Here is a 17,060-nt window from a genome sequence, read left to right as displayed (position 1 = left end):
GATAGCTTGCCATATGTAAGGGTTCCCCCAATTGCAAAATCCTGTTTGCCAGGCATGTGCACGTTTTTTAACGTTGACTGAGTGTGCAGTTTTGCAATGAGGGGTAAAGCACTGTGTTAATCTATGGAAATTATACTATTTGCCTATAAAGTGACAGAATGTAATGCAAAATCGGGGAGAAAAATAGATGAGACAGGATCAACATACACAAACCCTTCGTAAAACATATACCTTCCTTACACCACACTTTACAACGAACATAATACATGCTCATGAGACCAAACAGATTTTGTCGAATGACCTGAAGTTCTATAGATATCCCTTGCTTGTTGTATAAGGAGGAATGAACACTGTGTGGGGACCCTTTGAATTAGGCTGCAGCTATGCATAGATTAAAGTGCCTCAGCACACCTCCTCCAAAATGAAATGACGTGATGTACATGATCACAGATCATAAATCCTGCATTGCTCTTTTTTTTACAAAAATACAAAAACTATGTAAAACCTAAAAGATTTAGGTTTCAAACCAATATTTAGGCGCTGTTAACATTTGCATGTGTGGCCACCGTCTGCATGCGTGTAAACTTGACATGAGATGGTGAGGGACGGCACCAACAGAAAGAGTGTAAAATGTCAGTGGGATCAGAGCTGTGAAAGACCGGACAAGTGATTTATGGTTAAATAAAAAGGTGCAAATTTTGTAATAGGACCCCTATGGAGGTGGCCAGGGCTAAGGTGTGTATATAGGCGCATTTGTGGAATTGCGGTAACATGAGTATGCATTTATACGAGAAGAGCGATGTGTCCAACTAAATCATAACTTAATCGTAAACCTCCCATATCGATGCATAAGCAGGTCAACATGTGTATGCACTGTATACCAGAGATTGCCACCTGAACAAGATACACACTGCCCTCTGATTTACACATTAAAATCCCAATCATTTGCAGCAGATGTTAAAACTTTGACCTGAACAGTGTGTATTTGTGTGTGTGGAATGGAAGGGGTAGGGTGGAGGTATACATCCTACCAAATAAAGCCACAGCAACTCTCCCTGGCCTGAAGTTAATCGCTTTAACACATGGAGAGGCTGCCTACACAAACACGCATGAGGAGATCTGAAGCCACCGTCAGATATGTACACCACATAGCACATTATTACCCATATAATGTTCATATAAAGTCTACAAGAAAAAAAAAAATTACAGTTTTTTTTATTTGTTGTTTTTATTTCTTATTTTAATTAAAAATAAATGCTAAAACAAGGATTCTGGATTTTTTTCAGGCTGTCTCACATCACATGATCCATCTGGAAAAAATCTAAAGCTGAATTTCTAATATGAAACATTTCTTAATATCAATGTTGAAATCCGTTGTTCTGCCTAATATTTTTGTGGAAACTGTGATACTTTTGTTTTACAGAATTATTTAATGAATGTGAAAGTGAAAGATAAAAAAGAACAGCATTTATTTGAAATGGAAATATTTTGTAACATAATAAATGTTTACTGTTTTGAAAAAAAAATCTTACAGATCTTAACCTTTTAAATGGTAGTGTACATGAGCAATTTTCATGTATGTCAACATTTTTAATGTTATAGAAAAATAATACAACAAACTCAAAATGTCCATCCCACATTTGTCAGTGAATATACATCATCTACATCTACAGCTGAAAAACAGTTTAGTACAATATGTGGCCACTAGGGATGCACCGAAATTAAAATTCTGGGTCGAAAACCAAAAATCCATGATCCACTTAGCCAAACATTTTAACAGATTTTTTTTATTATTTTTTATTTGTATTATTATTATTATTATTATTAGACATTTTAATTAAATTCAATTTTACTGAATCTTCATTTAAAAAAATACAAGCAAATAAAATAAAATAACCACACTTTTATTTAAAGTAACACACCAATATTGGACAAAATATAGTACAATAATATTAAATATTAATATATCAATATATTATTCTTCATTTAGTTGATTCGTAGAATCAGATTTAACTAGGATTCTAGTTTTCTAGTTGAATAGTAGTCGTTCATTTAAGCCATTAGTCGACTAATCGCACATCTATATTAATTAAATTAATATAGATTATTAATTCAATTAATATTTATTGAATGCCTCTATGTCTTGCAGTCAGCACGCTATACTTCAGCTTACACAATCCACACAAACACTTGGATATGCACCTAATAATAGCGCAAATTCATCTAGGTTAACGTTAAAGTGAGCGGCCACGTAAAGTTACTACTTACATGTTTTAAATGATCTATGATAATCGATAGATGATGAGCGTTTGGATTTCCTGTCCACATACTGTAATTACCACAAGGACCCACCGTTAACGATCTGTGTGTCACACTGTCACATTTTTTTGTGTATCTTCAGAAGTGGTGCCACTTGCAAAGTTACCAAAAATGCTGCGCGAGAGTGAAACTTGAGCGCTGAATACTGAGGGCCGGGATATATTTTCGGCTCACATTTTTGGCCTTTTTTCTCTTTCGGCCAAAATTTCGGTACATCCCTAATAGCCACAGCAAACCATGGGAAGACCTTGTAACTAAGGGTGTAAATGTATCCACAAATATATGAAGCTGTTCTGTAGGGAGTGAAGACCAATCAGTGCGCACCAAGTTGCCCTTATTTGTGTATGAGCCCTCAAGAGTCCTAAGCCAAAATTCTGTAGAGACGCTTCAGGCGGCTTCATTTCCTCTCTTCTCCTTTTCTCCCTCCCTCTCATCTCCTCACTATTGTGTTCTGTCATTTATCTATTTTATGGGATTATCGAGGCGCTTCTCCCCTGCCCGCAATTCATTACGCTCCTAACTGCTCACTTAGGTTTATGCCCCTTTAAATCCCCCAACAGATAACCAACCAGCCTCGGTAAACAGATAGAGAGGGAGGGAGGGAGGGAGGGAGTGAGTGAGAGAGAGTGAGAGAGAGAGAGAGAGAGAGAGAGAGAGAGAGAGAGAGAGAGAGAGAGAGAGAGAGAGAGAGAGAGAGAGAGAGAGAGAGAGAGAGAGAAAGAGAAAGAGACATTTGGTGGGCACTCATCAGAGAAGGAATTAAGAGATGTCACGCGGCAGTGGCCATGGCAGTGAGGAGAGGCAGTTAGTGGTGGTTTTTAACGCGGCTGCCCTCTTTCTCCTCATTAGTAATTCAATTTGCTCTTTATTAGCCACTCTTATCTCCTGCACAGAGTCCCTCTGGCTAACCCCTCCATCACCCACCCTGTCTTTCCCACTCGCCCCTCTCTCTTCACATCCAACCAAACCAAACCAAATGCATCACCTGGCTGGGACAAAACTTCCCATTTCAAGATCTTGGTGGCAATAATATCAGAGAGACACATGCAAATTTACAGGTATGGAAAAGGAAGGCACTCAAGGCAGTGATACTGACACTCTAATGTGCGCAGAAACAGACCGCAAGCGAATACAGTGAGATTGTCGGTTTGCCTTCCCAGGGATGGGGTGGAGGGGGTGGAGTTGGCTGTAAAAACAGTGATTGCTTTCCATCAGGTTGGGCTTATATTCTCCAGTTCGTTAAAACAATCCAATTTGCAAAGGGATAATTACGCATTAGCTCCTTTTTATCTACTGAGCGAGAGCGCTGGCAGGGTTTGATAGTGTAGCCGTATACGGCGAGCCACTGCTGCAAATTACCCGCTATCGGCACATGTACACCATCACGGCCCGATTGGGCAATTAATTAACTCCTCCTATCCCCAGCGGATACGGGCCATCACACCCAAACCTACTCCCTCTTAAACCAATCAGGCTGTTGTGATCATGCTGCCCTCTGTTGGTCAGACAATAGACTTAATTCAGGATATTCCCCATTTAGGGGATTTCAGACAAAGAAAAACCTCTGCAGAGCCTAAATACGGTTGCATGTGTTAAACAGTTTTAAAGTCTGTTAAAAGCCAGAGATTTGCAGTTTAAAAGTAGATAAGTTGTGAATTGTGAAGCAATAATGCACAATATTCAATGCAGGTCTAGTTATAAATGATAAAATAATGGCTCACAAAGCCCATTACCACCTCTGATCAAATTAGTACTACCTCGTTTTCACCAATGCTCAAATGGCAGGGATATGCTACAAAACATTTAAAATCTGAACAGTTTTTAAACTCTAGCCATTTTATAAGAGTTAAATGGGCATTATACATTAAACTACCAGACTTTTCATTCCAACTTCGAAACATGCGACAAAAGCAATGAATGTGTTATAAAATCGGCTCAAAATATCAGACATGCTTGATAACCTCTGATTGAATAGAATTATAGTGGATAGAACTGAAGCCTGTGACCATCATATACTACGCAATTTTCTTGCAAAATTTGTCAAATCCAGACTGCCCAAAATCTGAAGACAAAATCTGGGCAAAAGTTGAGTAGTGTATTTCAGCAATAGAAATGCATAAGCAGAAGAACAATAAAATGGTAAGTGAATGCCTTGTATATCCATAGGGATATATTAAACTTACAAATTAGAAGAAAAAAACATGGAAAAAAATAACAATTTAAAAAATGTGTTATATTCTAGGGTCAGGCAGCGCCATGAGGGCACTCTGTGTACCACTGATCTAGACCGTGGCGTGCAGGCAAGTCTCTGAGATGGACAGGACGTAGCAAAGATTTCCATGATATCATCTACATTAAGACTTTATTTTCACAACGGTACTCCCCAGTGTACAGTTCATCTATCCTGAAGGTTTGTGTTTCCATGGGTACATAAAGCCCATCTCAACCCCTCTCAGAGGAATATAAACAAAGCAGCGATAATTAATTTTCCAGAGATTGTTTTCGTTAATTACTAATTAAGCCTATTAGTCACAGAGGGGGTAAAAACAATCTGTTCATTTAAAAAGGCAGAGGTAAAGTTGCATTGCGTTTTGAGAGTTGCAAAGCATTTTGTGAATGTGCAGTCATAGTAACTGACCTGATCTTGAGGTCCCTAATGAGGTGGCGGTGAGAGAGAGGCGGCGGAGCTTGTGTCTGCCAAATGAAACCAGCACTTTGGGCTGTGCTCGCCTGGCATTGGTTGGAGACTTCACTTGAGCATGTGTCCGCCTCCACAAAGAATACCGGCTCCTTATAGTCTGCACGATAGGGCTGTATCTTCTCTCTAAGGAGGGACTGCATATAGAAAAACATGCATTAAATGCTGTAAGAATTCCTGTAAAAAAATATATATGATTTTTATTATGTCAAATAAAGTCAATAAAAAAAAATAAAGAGTATGGTTAGTTTGTTCAAATGAAGTGCAAAAGAAAGTGATGCCATCTAGAGGACATTAAGAACAATACTGCTACCATCTGTGACATTTGCAACTAATAATCATTTTAGACTTTAAAGGGGTCATATAATATACAGGGTTTCCGCACTTTTTCATAAAATATGTTGCAAAATGTTTCTACGTTTAGAATTTGTAAAAAATCGAATCATAGCGACAGTACTCACAAAGAGTAGCCTATGAAATATTTATAGATTTTTTTAACGATATTTATATATATATATTTGATATATGTCAATTTTATAGTTAAAGTAAATAAAGTTTAATAACACTGTCAAATAATTATTCATACTGTACATTGCAAATGGTGTGATTTCTAAATGTATTTGTAGAGTTTAAAACAATTGATTTTAGTTTTTTAAGCATTTTATTTTTAATTTATTTAGTCAAATAGTATAATTTTTTTATATCAGGCTTTTAGCAGATATTGGCCATAACATGAAAATAATTAGGCTATCTATTTATAGTATCGGGCTGCCAAAATGTTTATATCGGTGCATCTCATAAAAAGTATTCATAATAACATCCCACATTATGGTACATTCCATTACAATCTTAAAGGACGATTCACACTGCACCAACAGATGCTGACAAACGCAGACAATCACCAGATTATAGTATGTAATTTCTCAGGGTACGTTAACACAACAATGATGTACAAAAAATGGAAACGTTTTTCCTTTACGTTTTTGCGCATACAGACAACAATGTTGTCAAAACGTACCCAGTTCATACAGATCCGCAAAAAACGACTAAAAACACTGTAGGTATGCATGCCAGGCCAGTAGTTGGAGATGTCACTTAGTAAAGAAACACTATGCACATATAGAATGAGCATGTAATTTTGCTTTTCCGATTTCACAATTTTCGATTTTGTAGTTTAAGGAAACTTCAAAAGTTTGTGTTTTCAGGCCAGAGAACTGTCTTGTTAATGAATAGCCAAACGCATAAAAAGTTTTTGGTTTTTAGTTAAAAATGCTGTAGGGTAAACGCCCCCTCAGATATATCACGACACGACAAACAGCAAAAACAAGCACTGACCAATGGCAACAGACACCGACAAGTGTAAAACACTGATCCAACAAAACCAATGTCTGTTGCCGCAGGTTGGCATCTGTCGGTGCAGTGTGAACTGGCCTTAAAGCAGAACTCACTTGCTAACAGATTTTCTGATGATCTTGGTTTGGCTCCTGAGCTTGAAGGCACCAGCTGACAGTTGAGTGGTAGTAGGGTTAATGCGGGCTGAGCTTGAGGACACAGCAGATCCCTTTTCTCCCTTTTGAGCATTCTTATTAGCGGTCCATCGATACACTGTGCTCTTATGGGTAGTCCTAGAAGTTGAGCTAGATGCATTTGCTGTAGCATTTTGTCCAGCCGCCTTCCAGCGATAACGGCTAGTATGTCCAGCATGGGATGTAGTAGCACCCCCAGCTCTAGATTTTTTGGATGAAGTTGTCGAGGTTGTGCCGTATCTCTTTTCTTTTTTGGGTCCCTCCAGTCCACCTTGAGAGGTTCTTACAGGGATTTTAAGTGATTTGGGCGAAAGAGGTTTGCGTAGGATTTTCGTTGAAGTGTTTGCTTTCCCACCTGTTGACAGGGAACAAGATGAAGACACCCATGTGTACTTTGAGGTCTTAGGAGCTCCAAGGAAAAGAGACAAAGGCTTGCGAGATACCCTCTTGTTGGAGGTGGAAACTCTTCTGACAGTGGCTGTCCCAGGAGTGGATTCAGAGGCTGGGGAGAGAGAATTCACTGGCTTAGGTGTGCTTTTTATGTTTACCATCTCTTGGTTTTTCACCCAAGTAAACCGAGATTTTTTATGGCATGGCGATGCTATACTTGTCTGAGTTGAGTCTGGCTTAAGTTGGAGCTTTGTGGGACTCAAGGTAGCCTGAGACTGAAGGAGCTTTGCGGGACTCAATGAAGCCTGAGACTGAAGGAGCTTTGTGGGACTCAATGAAGCCTGAGACTGAAGGTTAGAAGTAGAAGAAATCATAGAAGAATCTTTATTGGCTGATGGCAATACGACAGTCCTATTTGATATGGCAGCAGTGGGGAGGTGTGGTTTGACTTGAAGTTGAGCTGAAAGTTTAACAGTTGAAGGGATAGAGGGATTGTTCACCGCTGAGGATGATTTCAAAGTGGGTTTTATCTTCCTTTCAGGCTGTGATGATGAAGTAGAGTCAGTTAGTTCATTGGTAGATGAACAGCCATGATCGGTGTTTCCTGTTGCAGATATAAGCACAGTCCTTTTTCCACTGGCGTCACTTTTCCTCTCCTTTGAAGCTTCACTTTGGACACTGTGCAAATATGTTGCAGATTTACTCTTCGTTTGTTCAGTTGTCAACTTTTTAAATAAAACACTGTTATTCCCAACAAGCCCAACATCATCCCCAGTAGCAGTGGCTCCAGATGTAGCGATGCGGTGAGGAGGCTGGTTCAGGTGGTCCAGAGCTGGGTGTGACTCCTGACTCCCAATGGCCCTGTTTGTCTTGTTGTTAAGGGAGTATGTTTTCCTCCAGCTGCCAGAAGAATGAGGCACATACGGCTGTGGCATTGATGAACATGACTGTGTGAAATGTGAGGCATGACCCTGACTGTGGCCCCTCCTTGAACCGTGTCTGGCATGATCCCACTGGGCAGAGCTTGAGGGAATGTCACCGTGAGTACTTTTATAGTCATTAATGAGGTCTGCAAAGCCAAGAAGTAGTGTGAAATTAGATAGCATTCAAAGTCATGAGATTAAACTCAAGCTCAACTGACAAGATTAAAAATTAGTCAGATAAACTTCAGTCAATCCAAGATATAGGCTATATCTGGAATAGATTTTTCAGTGGTATCTTTCCATTTTCAATGGCAATTTTTATAAACTATCCATTTATGTTAAATACTTCAAATGAATTTCAACTAGGTGAAATAATAAACATTTATATATGTCTTATAATATTATGTCGGAATACATTTTTATGTAATTGTGGTTTCAAAGTTTGCCGATTTTGGAGATCATCGTTTGAAACCCATCAAAACCATTTTATATTAGGCTAACGTTACATATTGAAACGCCACCAAAAAAAAACCAAATACATGTGACAGCAGTCTTAAGAGAATGCTAAAGCCCTATTGAATAGAACATTATTAAACATACCAAATGTTAATAACAGATACACGAACAGAGACATTCGCCATATTATTTGTAAGGGGCATTTAGCCTAACGTAACTTAGGCTATGTCACTTTCGTTTCTGCCACTGCCCTGTAGCCTATTTCTGAATCTGTTCTACAGCAAGCAGCAAATAACTACCAACAGCGAGGAAAATAAAGATTAGCATATGGAAAATAAAACCATAAACATCTCAAAATGTGTTGTTAATGCAGACACAGTACAGTATTGTCTTAGCTTTAGTGAAAAACCGTTAGGTCAGCCACACTGTTACTGAACCCTCCTTTAAATGCGGCTAATAACGGACGCATGGTTTGGGGAAATGCTTAAACCACTGTTAAATCACACTAGAATATATATAAATAAAATATCACACGTACTTTGCAGCTCCTCTATCTCTCTCTTTAGTGCTTCACGTTCAGCCATCTTCACACCAAAACACGGCTGTCATAAAACTGCGACGACGCCTGTAATTACGTATAGAGGCAACATCCAATCACAACACGCCTTTCAACAGATGACTCTATAGTTTTGCTTTTGAGCTCAAATAAACTGCGCCTGGTTGTAAGAAACTTTACAGATCGACGATATGTCTACAGAGTAGTTTCATTTAGACTTAAACTTCCGACAATCACATAATTATTCTAGCAACATTTTAGGTGTATTTCTTATTTGGAAGAAGATTGACAGTTTTTAACGAGATACGTTTTTGGAAACAGAAATCGAAAGTACTAACGCGTTAACTGACATCGGTTACGTTAGGTAAGTAATGCGCATATTACCCTCGAATGTTTGTGCAATTTAATTGGGAATTAGCCTATTAATTTGATGATGTCGCTTCAGAGTAGTTCATCTATTTAAAAACTTAGCTAGTTTCATTAGCCATGTAACGTAGTAGTCTAACGTTACCAGGTCAACTATATTAACAAACAAAACTTACTATCTCTAACTATAGACTGTTTTGCAGGAAGTGTCTACACAGCTCTTCCTGTCTGCCAGCGCAGTTGTTTTAAATTATTTACTTTTGTTAACTTGGAGGTATTTGAATGACGTACCTGTACGAGAAGAATAAGCTTTGCTCGAAGTAAACAAATACCTGAAGACTCCAGTGCTAGGCCCTTGCCCATTCTGGAAACACTGGTGTCAACCTGAAAGCCTGACATACTTCACTTTTCCAAGTGACATAAGATATGGCTTCAGCCGACAATAATATATACTTCATCTTAATGGCAAATTCGCCATTTGAGTACATAGAAGCTGGTGAAATATGCTTCATTGATAAGGATCTATATGTGGAATGGAAAAAGGTAAACAACAAAGACCTTTTACCTGTAGGTCGTATGGGCAAAGCATTGCATACAGACATTGATCCAGTTCGACTGAAACCATTGTCACTCAGATCAGCAGAATTACTGCTGGCTCTTGAATCCAATATAGAGCGACTGCTTGCACTAAATGACCCTGAGGCTTTAGAGGTGGCTTCAAATCTGTCCTTAGGCAGTCGTGTTTGCGTGGAGTGTAATGGGAAATGGCTCAAAGGTGTGATTCGACACATTGGAAATATCAAATATTATAGCTCTGAGCCTATTACAGGAGTCTTCTTTGGGGTGGAACTGCAGGTGAGTAGTTTGTGTGTGAGAATGGTCCTGTAGTTGTGTTAAAGAGAGAATAAAGGTTGAGCAATACAAATGATAATCCACTAAGGGTAATATGAAAGTCCTATATTCTCTTCTGTTCTTAGGGTGAAGATACAGGAAAAGGTCAAAATGATGGTTCTTACCTCCTCAAAAACTACTTCACATGTCCCAAAAACTCAGGCATTTTTGCCCCTTTTACAAGAATCAAACCAGCGGATCACAAACCTTCAGCACCACCATTACCTGCTCAGTCTCCCCCATCCATTACATCTACTGAGCCTCTCAATGTTGGAGACAGAGTAACCTTTTTTGGTGACAAAAATGCTCACCATGGCATGGTTATGGCTATAAAGGACAGCCCAGATGGTAAAATGGTTCTCATATCTACCGTGAGTACTGACTTCTCATTAGAGTGATCCAAATGAATAGTTTGCCCAAAAATAAATTGTTTACTTGCTGTGGTTCTAAGCCTGTTTGACTTTATTTGTTCGGTCAAACACAGAAGATGAAATTTAGAAGAATTTCACGCATGAGGGTGATAAAATAACAACAGAAATTTTATATTTGAGTGAAATATTTCTGTACCACTCTCGTTGAACACTTTCCTTAGAGCTGAAGATAAAACTCAGACTTAGATATACTTTATTAATCCCATGAGGGAAATGTTGATATGTAACAGCAGCATAAAAATAGCACTAACGTTACAGGTCAACTACATTTATATTAAAAGAATATTACAGATCTGCATCAAACACTGATTATTAAATATGAAATAAAGATGTGTCTATAAGAAAAACAATCTGTCATACAAAGAAGAGTTTTACTACTGTGGTATAATAAAAGGTTAGAATGATTTCCTAAAACTTTCCTCTTCTCAGGATAAAGACGAAGAGGGGAAGCAAGGAGGAGAATTGACAGTCCCATTGTTTTGTGTAATTAAAGAGGAGCTGTTAAATAAAGGTAACGTATGTATGTGTCGCCACTTATAAGTATTAGGGCATGGGCATTTACGCCATGAACAATAATTATTATCCCTCAATATAATGGAGTTAGTTCCTTAAAATGTTCCTTTTGTTTTGTTTTTGTGACCAGATGAAACTGAAATAATGGACACTTCTCAAAGCCCAGAGAAGGGGGCTGTTCCTCATTCTGAAGAAATTTCTGTCGGCTCCCTAGTGCAGTTTATTGTGGGGAAAAAAATAGCTTATGGAATTGTACGCTGGATTGGATATTTACCTGATTATCCTGAGAAGAGTGCTTTGCTGGAAGTGGTAAGCTATACTATTCTTAAAAAAACTTTAACAGTTGTCATCTTTGAGGAATTCCTGTAGTTCTGAAAGAACAGAAAACTAGCCAGCCAATTGTTGAATTCTTTTAAAAAGATATATGTGTATTTGTTCTTAGGAGGATGGCAGTGGAGTGAGTGATGGAACATATAAAGGAAAACAATACTTTAAATGTCCTCCTCAAAGTGGTTTATTTGTGAAACTGTCAATTTGTCGGCCTGATGATCGGTTCTCTGCTGTAAAGGAGAAGGAGTTTAATGGAAACTCTGGTAAGACCTGGTTATCTGGTGAGTCCTTACCTTACCTATAAATATTTTTGACATTACAACGTACCTGATGCAGGTGTGTCAGGTGTTTAGCAGGAGAAAGTGAAACATTCTCAAGGAATGCACTGGTAGATTATGTAGTACAGCTTGTGGAACTTACTTTTGTGCCTCATTCTTTTTTTTTCTGTTACAGATAAGGCATCTGTATATGTGGAAGAGGAGAATATACCACCTATTAGAACAGAAGATGTGTCAAAGCGATTGATTGGAAAGATGAAGGGCATTCAGGGTCACTGCAACTCCTGTTATATGGACTCTGCCCTGTTCAGGTTAGAACTTAAAAAGAGTTATAAACGTTGCTGATTACATGCAAATGTAATGTTTTTACAGAAAACCATTAAAAAATAGTATATGAATACACTTAAAGTATATACGATGTCCAGACTTCACAAATATTCAGTGTGATGTGATTCGCCCCAAAAGCAATTACAAATGTAAAATCAACAAATTAACACACAATTTAAATATATATTAGATTTCATTTCTTTCTTTCTTTTTTCTCCAGTGTGTTTTCCTGTTCATCAGTTCTGGATTCTCTGCTTTTTAAGTCCACGCAAGATCAAACCATTCAAAGCATTCTACTGAAAAGCATTGTCAATCCTCTCCGCAAGTAAGATTTCAGCTTTGTATTGAAATGTTTTTTTCCTTTTTTTTTTTTCTTTTTTTTTAAAATTGAAATTTGAAAGAAGTTTCAGTCACAGGCACATATATACATATGGGAGAGCTCGAATAACCACATATTCTCTCATATTTACAGGCATGGTTTTGTACCAGAGTGCAGTGTGATGAATCTTCGGAAGCAATTACAAAATCGGGAACGCTGCCCCACTTACACCACAGATGAGAAGGGTACGCTTTCTTCTTGATGTCATAGCCACATTCAGCTTTGTTAACTATGTCAGATTTCAAACAGAATATTGAAGGAAAATGTCCAACTTTACATTTCTCTGCAAGTCATCAAAACACAGATCCAAAATATTACACAGCTGTTTGCACAAATTATTTATATCTCATTATCTATAAAAGATCTCTTGGCTGTTTCATGGAATTGGACTAAGCATAGTGTTTTTCTTGATGTGTGCAGATCCTGAAGAGTTCCTCTCTCTCATCATGCAAGAGATTCTCTCTCTAGATCCACCACTTAAACTCTGGTGGGGCACTTTTTCATTGATTTTATCGTATTTTTCAGTAGGGAATAGAGATGGGAATCATAAGGAATTTAGCTATTCTGCTTCCTTCATGATTTCATGAATGTGTCTTTGTACTTTACGAGTTAGTGCCAAATAAATAATCCCAACTATGATATATTTATATTATAAACACTACAAAAATAAATTAAAAAAGTATATTTTTTAGGGCCTATTTACACCTGTTCACTTAATGCGTTTTCTCTGATCAGATAGCTTTCCGATTTTGAAAAGACCAGGTGTAAATGACCTCCAAAATGCATTTTTGTGTCCAAATGGAAAATGAACAGTTTAAAGCTCTCTGATCAGTAAAAACACATGAAGTGACCCAGTGTAAATATGCCCTTAAAGGGTAAGTTCACCCAAAATATTAATTAACAACATGTACTTACTGTACATGTAATGTGTTTGTTTTATATTTTCGGCGCTGCAGTGGATGTATTCGTGAGCCCAAAACAAATTTCCATTTGGAACAAATTTCCATACCTAACCTAACCTATATTTGTATGCATCACTTAATCTGCCTTCAGCAGCCCATCAGGAAGTGGACATAAAGAGCAAAGCTGTTACTACTACCAAATCTTTATGGATTACAACCACCATTTAGTCCTGCCGACGGTTCAACAGCTACTGGAACATTCGTTTTTCAGCAACAGTCTGAAACTAGCAGAGGTATCATTTGTCTCTTTGCATGTTTTGTGTTTGAGATTCTGCTTTCAGTTCTTTATTTGTCCTGTTTTGCTTGGACATTCAAAGCATGACCTGCAGATGGTACTGTTTCTCTCTGCGTAAATATTTCTGGTGTGACCCAAATGGATAGACAACTTGTATGTGTTTTTCTTGATATCTAATTGAAATGGATCCACAATCTAGATGAATTCAAACTGTTACTTATTCCTCCAGGTGCCTGCCTGTCTGATTCTTACTATGCCTCGCTCAGGGAAGAGTTTCAAAATGTTTCCAAAAATCATTCCTTCTATAGAACTGGACATCACAGGTCTTCTCGCTGATGGTAACTTGTCTTAAACGTTTATACAAATACAGTATGAATGTCTCTGGGATTTTCTGTTAATGTATTTCCCGGTTTCTTATAAGACATTTGAGGTGTGTGTTTATACATTTGTCCTTTAGGTCCTCAGCCGTGTGTGTTGTGTGGTCAGCTAGCAAATGAAGAGTGTGCTGAGTGCTTCAGAGACACATTGTTCAGTGATACTGGATTCAAATATTTCTGTTTGGAATGTTCCACTCAGGTAGGGTGTTAGACAAACATTCTGCATTCATCTGAATATTCTTTAGCATTTATGTTGCATAGATACAGTCCTTTCCTAGGGGCACCTTCATAGGCTTGATCATATGCAATAAAATCAGTTGATTATAAAAAATAATGTTAAAAGGTACTGTTAAAACCACATTTAAGCATGTCCCCTTGACCTGTTAATTTCACAATAAATAATTGTCCTATTTTTTATTGCAACATAACCATAAACTATCTTGGAATTGATTTATGTAGGTTCACTCTCACAAGCAGCGTCGATGCCACAAAACCAGAAGCCTGCATCTTCCTCAGGGCTTCTCTTACTCACAGAGTTCAGGGTCTGATCCACGCAGTCCTCCACGGGAGAAACTAGAGCTGTTTGCTGTGCTGTGCATAGAGACCAGCCACTACGTCTCTTTCGTCAAATACGGACCTCGGGATACTGACTGGATCTTCTTTGATAGTATGGCTGACCGCGTTGGTAAGTGAATGAGTGCTTGGATTGAGTTCAACACTTTTGGTGAGTTTGCACATTAGATCACAAACGTATCTGTTTGTAGGTGAAAGCAATGGCTATAACATCCCAGAAGTGCGGGCATGTCCAGAGGTTGGCCAGTACCTACATATGTCTCTGGCTCAGCTGGCAAATCAAGTGCCCCGAGAGATGGAAGGTGTGGCGAAGCGGCTCTTTTGCGACGGTTACATGTACCTTTATCAGAGCAAGAGCATGTCTCTGTATCGATGATTGAATCAACACGTACACATCAATAAATGAGAATCGTATTACGCATGACTAGGTCTGCTCAGTAATGGATTCTAATAATAATATGTTCTATTCAAGGGAATTCATGAAACTATTGCTTCTGCTCTGTATTTGAGCATTTATCAGTCAAATATTTCCGCTTTCTGTCGAATTAGTTTCCCATATGGCATTGCCTGGGTGGGCGGTACATACTCTTTAAACACGCTGGATGAGCATGATGCAGCTGATATATTTTAAGTAATTTGGACTTGAAAAAAAGTCCAAAAAAATTCTCAAAGTGCCTTGTATGTATATAAGAAATAGTAATACAATAATTTTCTACTCTCTTAAATCTTACAACAAATTATTTTTATTTTTTTTCAAATGTGTATTTCTATAACTGTGAGCAGACCTACTGTAGCTTGCTGCCTAATTCTCGTTAATAGAAAAGGGGGTCAAGATATTTTTTGTTTAAATTGAATACTGACAAGATAAAGATTTTATTTCTATAAAATGTTGAGGACTCACTGATCTTAATTTTCAAGTGTTAGTGGTTTTTGAAGTCCATTCTGTATAAAGATTCTGGCTACTGAATAACATTGTGAGCCATACGGTTTGTAATCGCAGTGTCATAAATGATCTGTTAAAATATTTTGATTTATTTTATTAGACATCCATTCATTATACTTGCTTTCTCCTGTGTTTATCTACTGTATATGATTTCATTTCAATGAAAAAGATGAAATAAATATCTCTTGACTGGAACAATATCCAATACATGTTCTTTCTCTCTCCCTCATTGAGAGCCATAGACCTCAGCTCATTACATTGCTCCCTTTACCAAACAAGGATAAACCTGGATGAGACTGCTTGTTTGTGTCTTTCACTACATCATTATAAGCCGTAAGTGAAGGAACGATAAAGCACACAGCAGGGCTTCTAATGAAATCTTTCCTTAAGACTGGATAAGTAAAAGTGATTTAGGATAAATATGTGCTGTCATAGCGCTAATACACTTGGATTTGGGTACTTTAGGTGCCTTAAGCATCACTGTAAACATTTACAGGAAATTATCATATTCATTTTCTTCCCATGCAGAGATAAATGACTTCCTGACTTGATATTTCCTGGAGCTTTAATCCATGTTAGATGCAAAGTGATTTTAGACAGTATGTTTTTTGAAGAATTGCTTAACTGAGCATGACAGAAAATGTAGCCTAATCTAAATGTAAAAACGGGATATTAGTTGCATAACAAACATGATCCAATATGACACATTAAAAAATCTCTAATACTAAGGTATGCTCTAAAATGGTTGTGAATGCCACTTTATGACTTTAATTGGTGTGCATCTATCATATCTAAAAGATATTTTCAGTTTGTGTCACATCCTCTTCTGTCTTCTGAAAGCACCCACCATGCTCTTATATGCACTTCCTTTTTCTTTCTTGCTTTCTCTTTTGATGGAAACTCTTTCCTTTTTTTTCTTTCATATCCATGGTGTCATTGTGAAGCCCGTTGCATTGATTTAGAACAAAGCGAATTTGTGAATACACAGCCAACACATGCTGAATTCACAAAGCATAATGTCAAAGACACAGGAAAGAGCAGACATGTGATCAGCAAGCACTGCTTTACAGGCACAGGAAATGCTTTAATGCATGACTCTAAATCAATAAAGCGCTGCCTGCGTGATGACCTCATTATGCAGATAAAGCTCAGCACTGTGGGTGGAGCCAATGTCAACTGATTTCACCTGACAAATCCGCCCAATCTGTTAAATAGAATTACCTGTTAAGAATAGTGCCAGGATATGAAAATGTTCTCATTTGTGTCATCAGTTCGTCGTGTTGTGACAACCTTTCCCTTAATTGAATCAGAAGTACTTTTACACATATTTTTGCTTTTAATGCATAATGGAGATCACTGGTCCTTGATGTTAAAAATGCCCAGAGTTAGAAAGGAGAATTGGGCATGTGATGGAAGAGCAAAAACAAATAATTGTCATTTAAAGTGAGGGATAGTTTTTTAAGCAACATGCTTGTCACGTTACTGAATTCTGCTTACTAAAAAGAAGTCACCTGGGAAACCAAGGTTGCGCTGGGCCATTAGAAGATATTCCATTCACATATCACTGTCAGTTAGGTTCCTATATAC

At 37.8% G+C, this 17,060-nt stretch overlaps 2 protein-coding genes across 9 annotated transcripts in view; one reads left to right on the top strand and one right to left on the bottom strand.

The window, feature by feature from the left end:
- Window positions 1-8,981, bottom strand: part of zc3h3 (zinc finger CCCH-type containing 3) — a 62,930-nt gene extending 53,949 nt beyond the window's left edge. The window contains exons 1-4 of one of the 2 annotated variants that reach the window (XM_079628638.1): window positions 8,851-8,941; window positions 7,151-8,002; window positions 6,466-7,045; window positions 4,958-5,154 (exon numbers count right to left, since the gene is read on the bottom strand). In XM_079628638.1, coding sequence (XP_079484764.1) covers window positions 4,958-5,154; window positions 6,466-7,045; window positions 7,151-8,002; window positions 8,851-8,896 — 1,675 coding nt within the window. In that variant the 5' untranslated portion in view covers window positions 8,897-8,941. Of the gene's footprint in view, window positions 1-4,957; window positions 5,155-6,465; window positions 8,003-8,850 lie in introns of both variants that reach the window. The other variant, XM_079628637.1, reaches the window with a different exon arrangement.
- Window positions 8,982-9,093: 112 nt separating this feature from the next.
- Window positions 9,094-15,417, top strand: cyldl (cylindromatosis (turban tumor syndrome), like). 7 transcript variants are annotated; one of them, XM_079628644.1, is made up of 15 exons: window positions 9,094-9,232; window positions 9,438-10,089; window positions 10,212-10,496; window positions 10,986-11,067; window positions 11,200-11,378; window positions 11,512-11,662; window positions 11,853-11,988; window positions 12,225-12,329; window positions 12,477-12,568; window positions 12,804-12,870; window positions 13,440-13,578; window positions 13,810-13,918; window positions 14,038-14,156; window positions 14,417-14,642; window positions 14,722-15,417. In XM_079628644.1, exons 2-15 carry the CDS (start codon window positions 9,661-9,663, stop codon window positions 14,904-14,906), a joined length of 2,304 nt encoding a protein of 767 aa, XP_079484770.1. In that variant the 5' UTR covers window positions 9,094-9,232; window positions 9,438-9,660; the 3' UTR covers window positions 14,907-15,417. The 7 variants fall into 7 exon arrangements, with proteins under 7 accessions (XP_079484770.1, XP_079484769.1, XP_079484768.1 ...); XM_079628643.1 differs by having other exon boundaries at window positions 13,437-13,578; XM_079628642.1 differs by having other exon boundaries at window positions 11,512-11,680.
- The last annotated feature ends 1,643 nt before the right edge of the window (window positions 15,418-17,060 follow it).

This window comes from Phoxinus phoxinus, assembly GCF_949152265.1.
Source record: "Phoxinus phoxinus genome assembly, chromosome: 11".
In the NCBI taxonomy this organism is placed as follows: Eukaryota; Metazoa; Chordata; class Actinopteri; order Cypriniformes; family Leuciscidae; genus Phoxinus; species Phoxinus phoxinus.
The sequence above is the reverse complement of the archived record's forward strand: the minus strand, read 5'-3'. Positions and strand labels throughout refer to the sequence as shown.

Bases quoted from the DNA above. Each gene is read 5' to 3' on its own strand.
- cyldl (XM_079628641.1), top strand. From the start codon at position 9,661: ATGGCTTCAGCCGACAATAATATATACTTCATCTTAATGGCAAATTCG. The intron at 10,497-10,985 runs GTGAGTACTGAC...TCCTCTTCTCAG, and splicing joins AAATGGTTCTCATATCTACC to GATAAAGACGAAGAGGGGAA. The intron at 11,989-12,224 runs GTTAGAACTTAA...TTTTTTCTCCAG, and splicing joins ATGGACTCTGCCCTGTTCAG to TGTGTTTTCCTGTTCATCAG.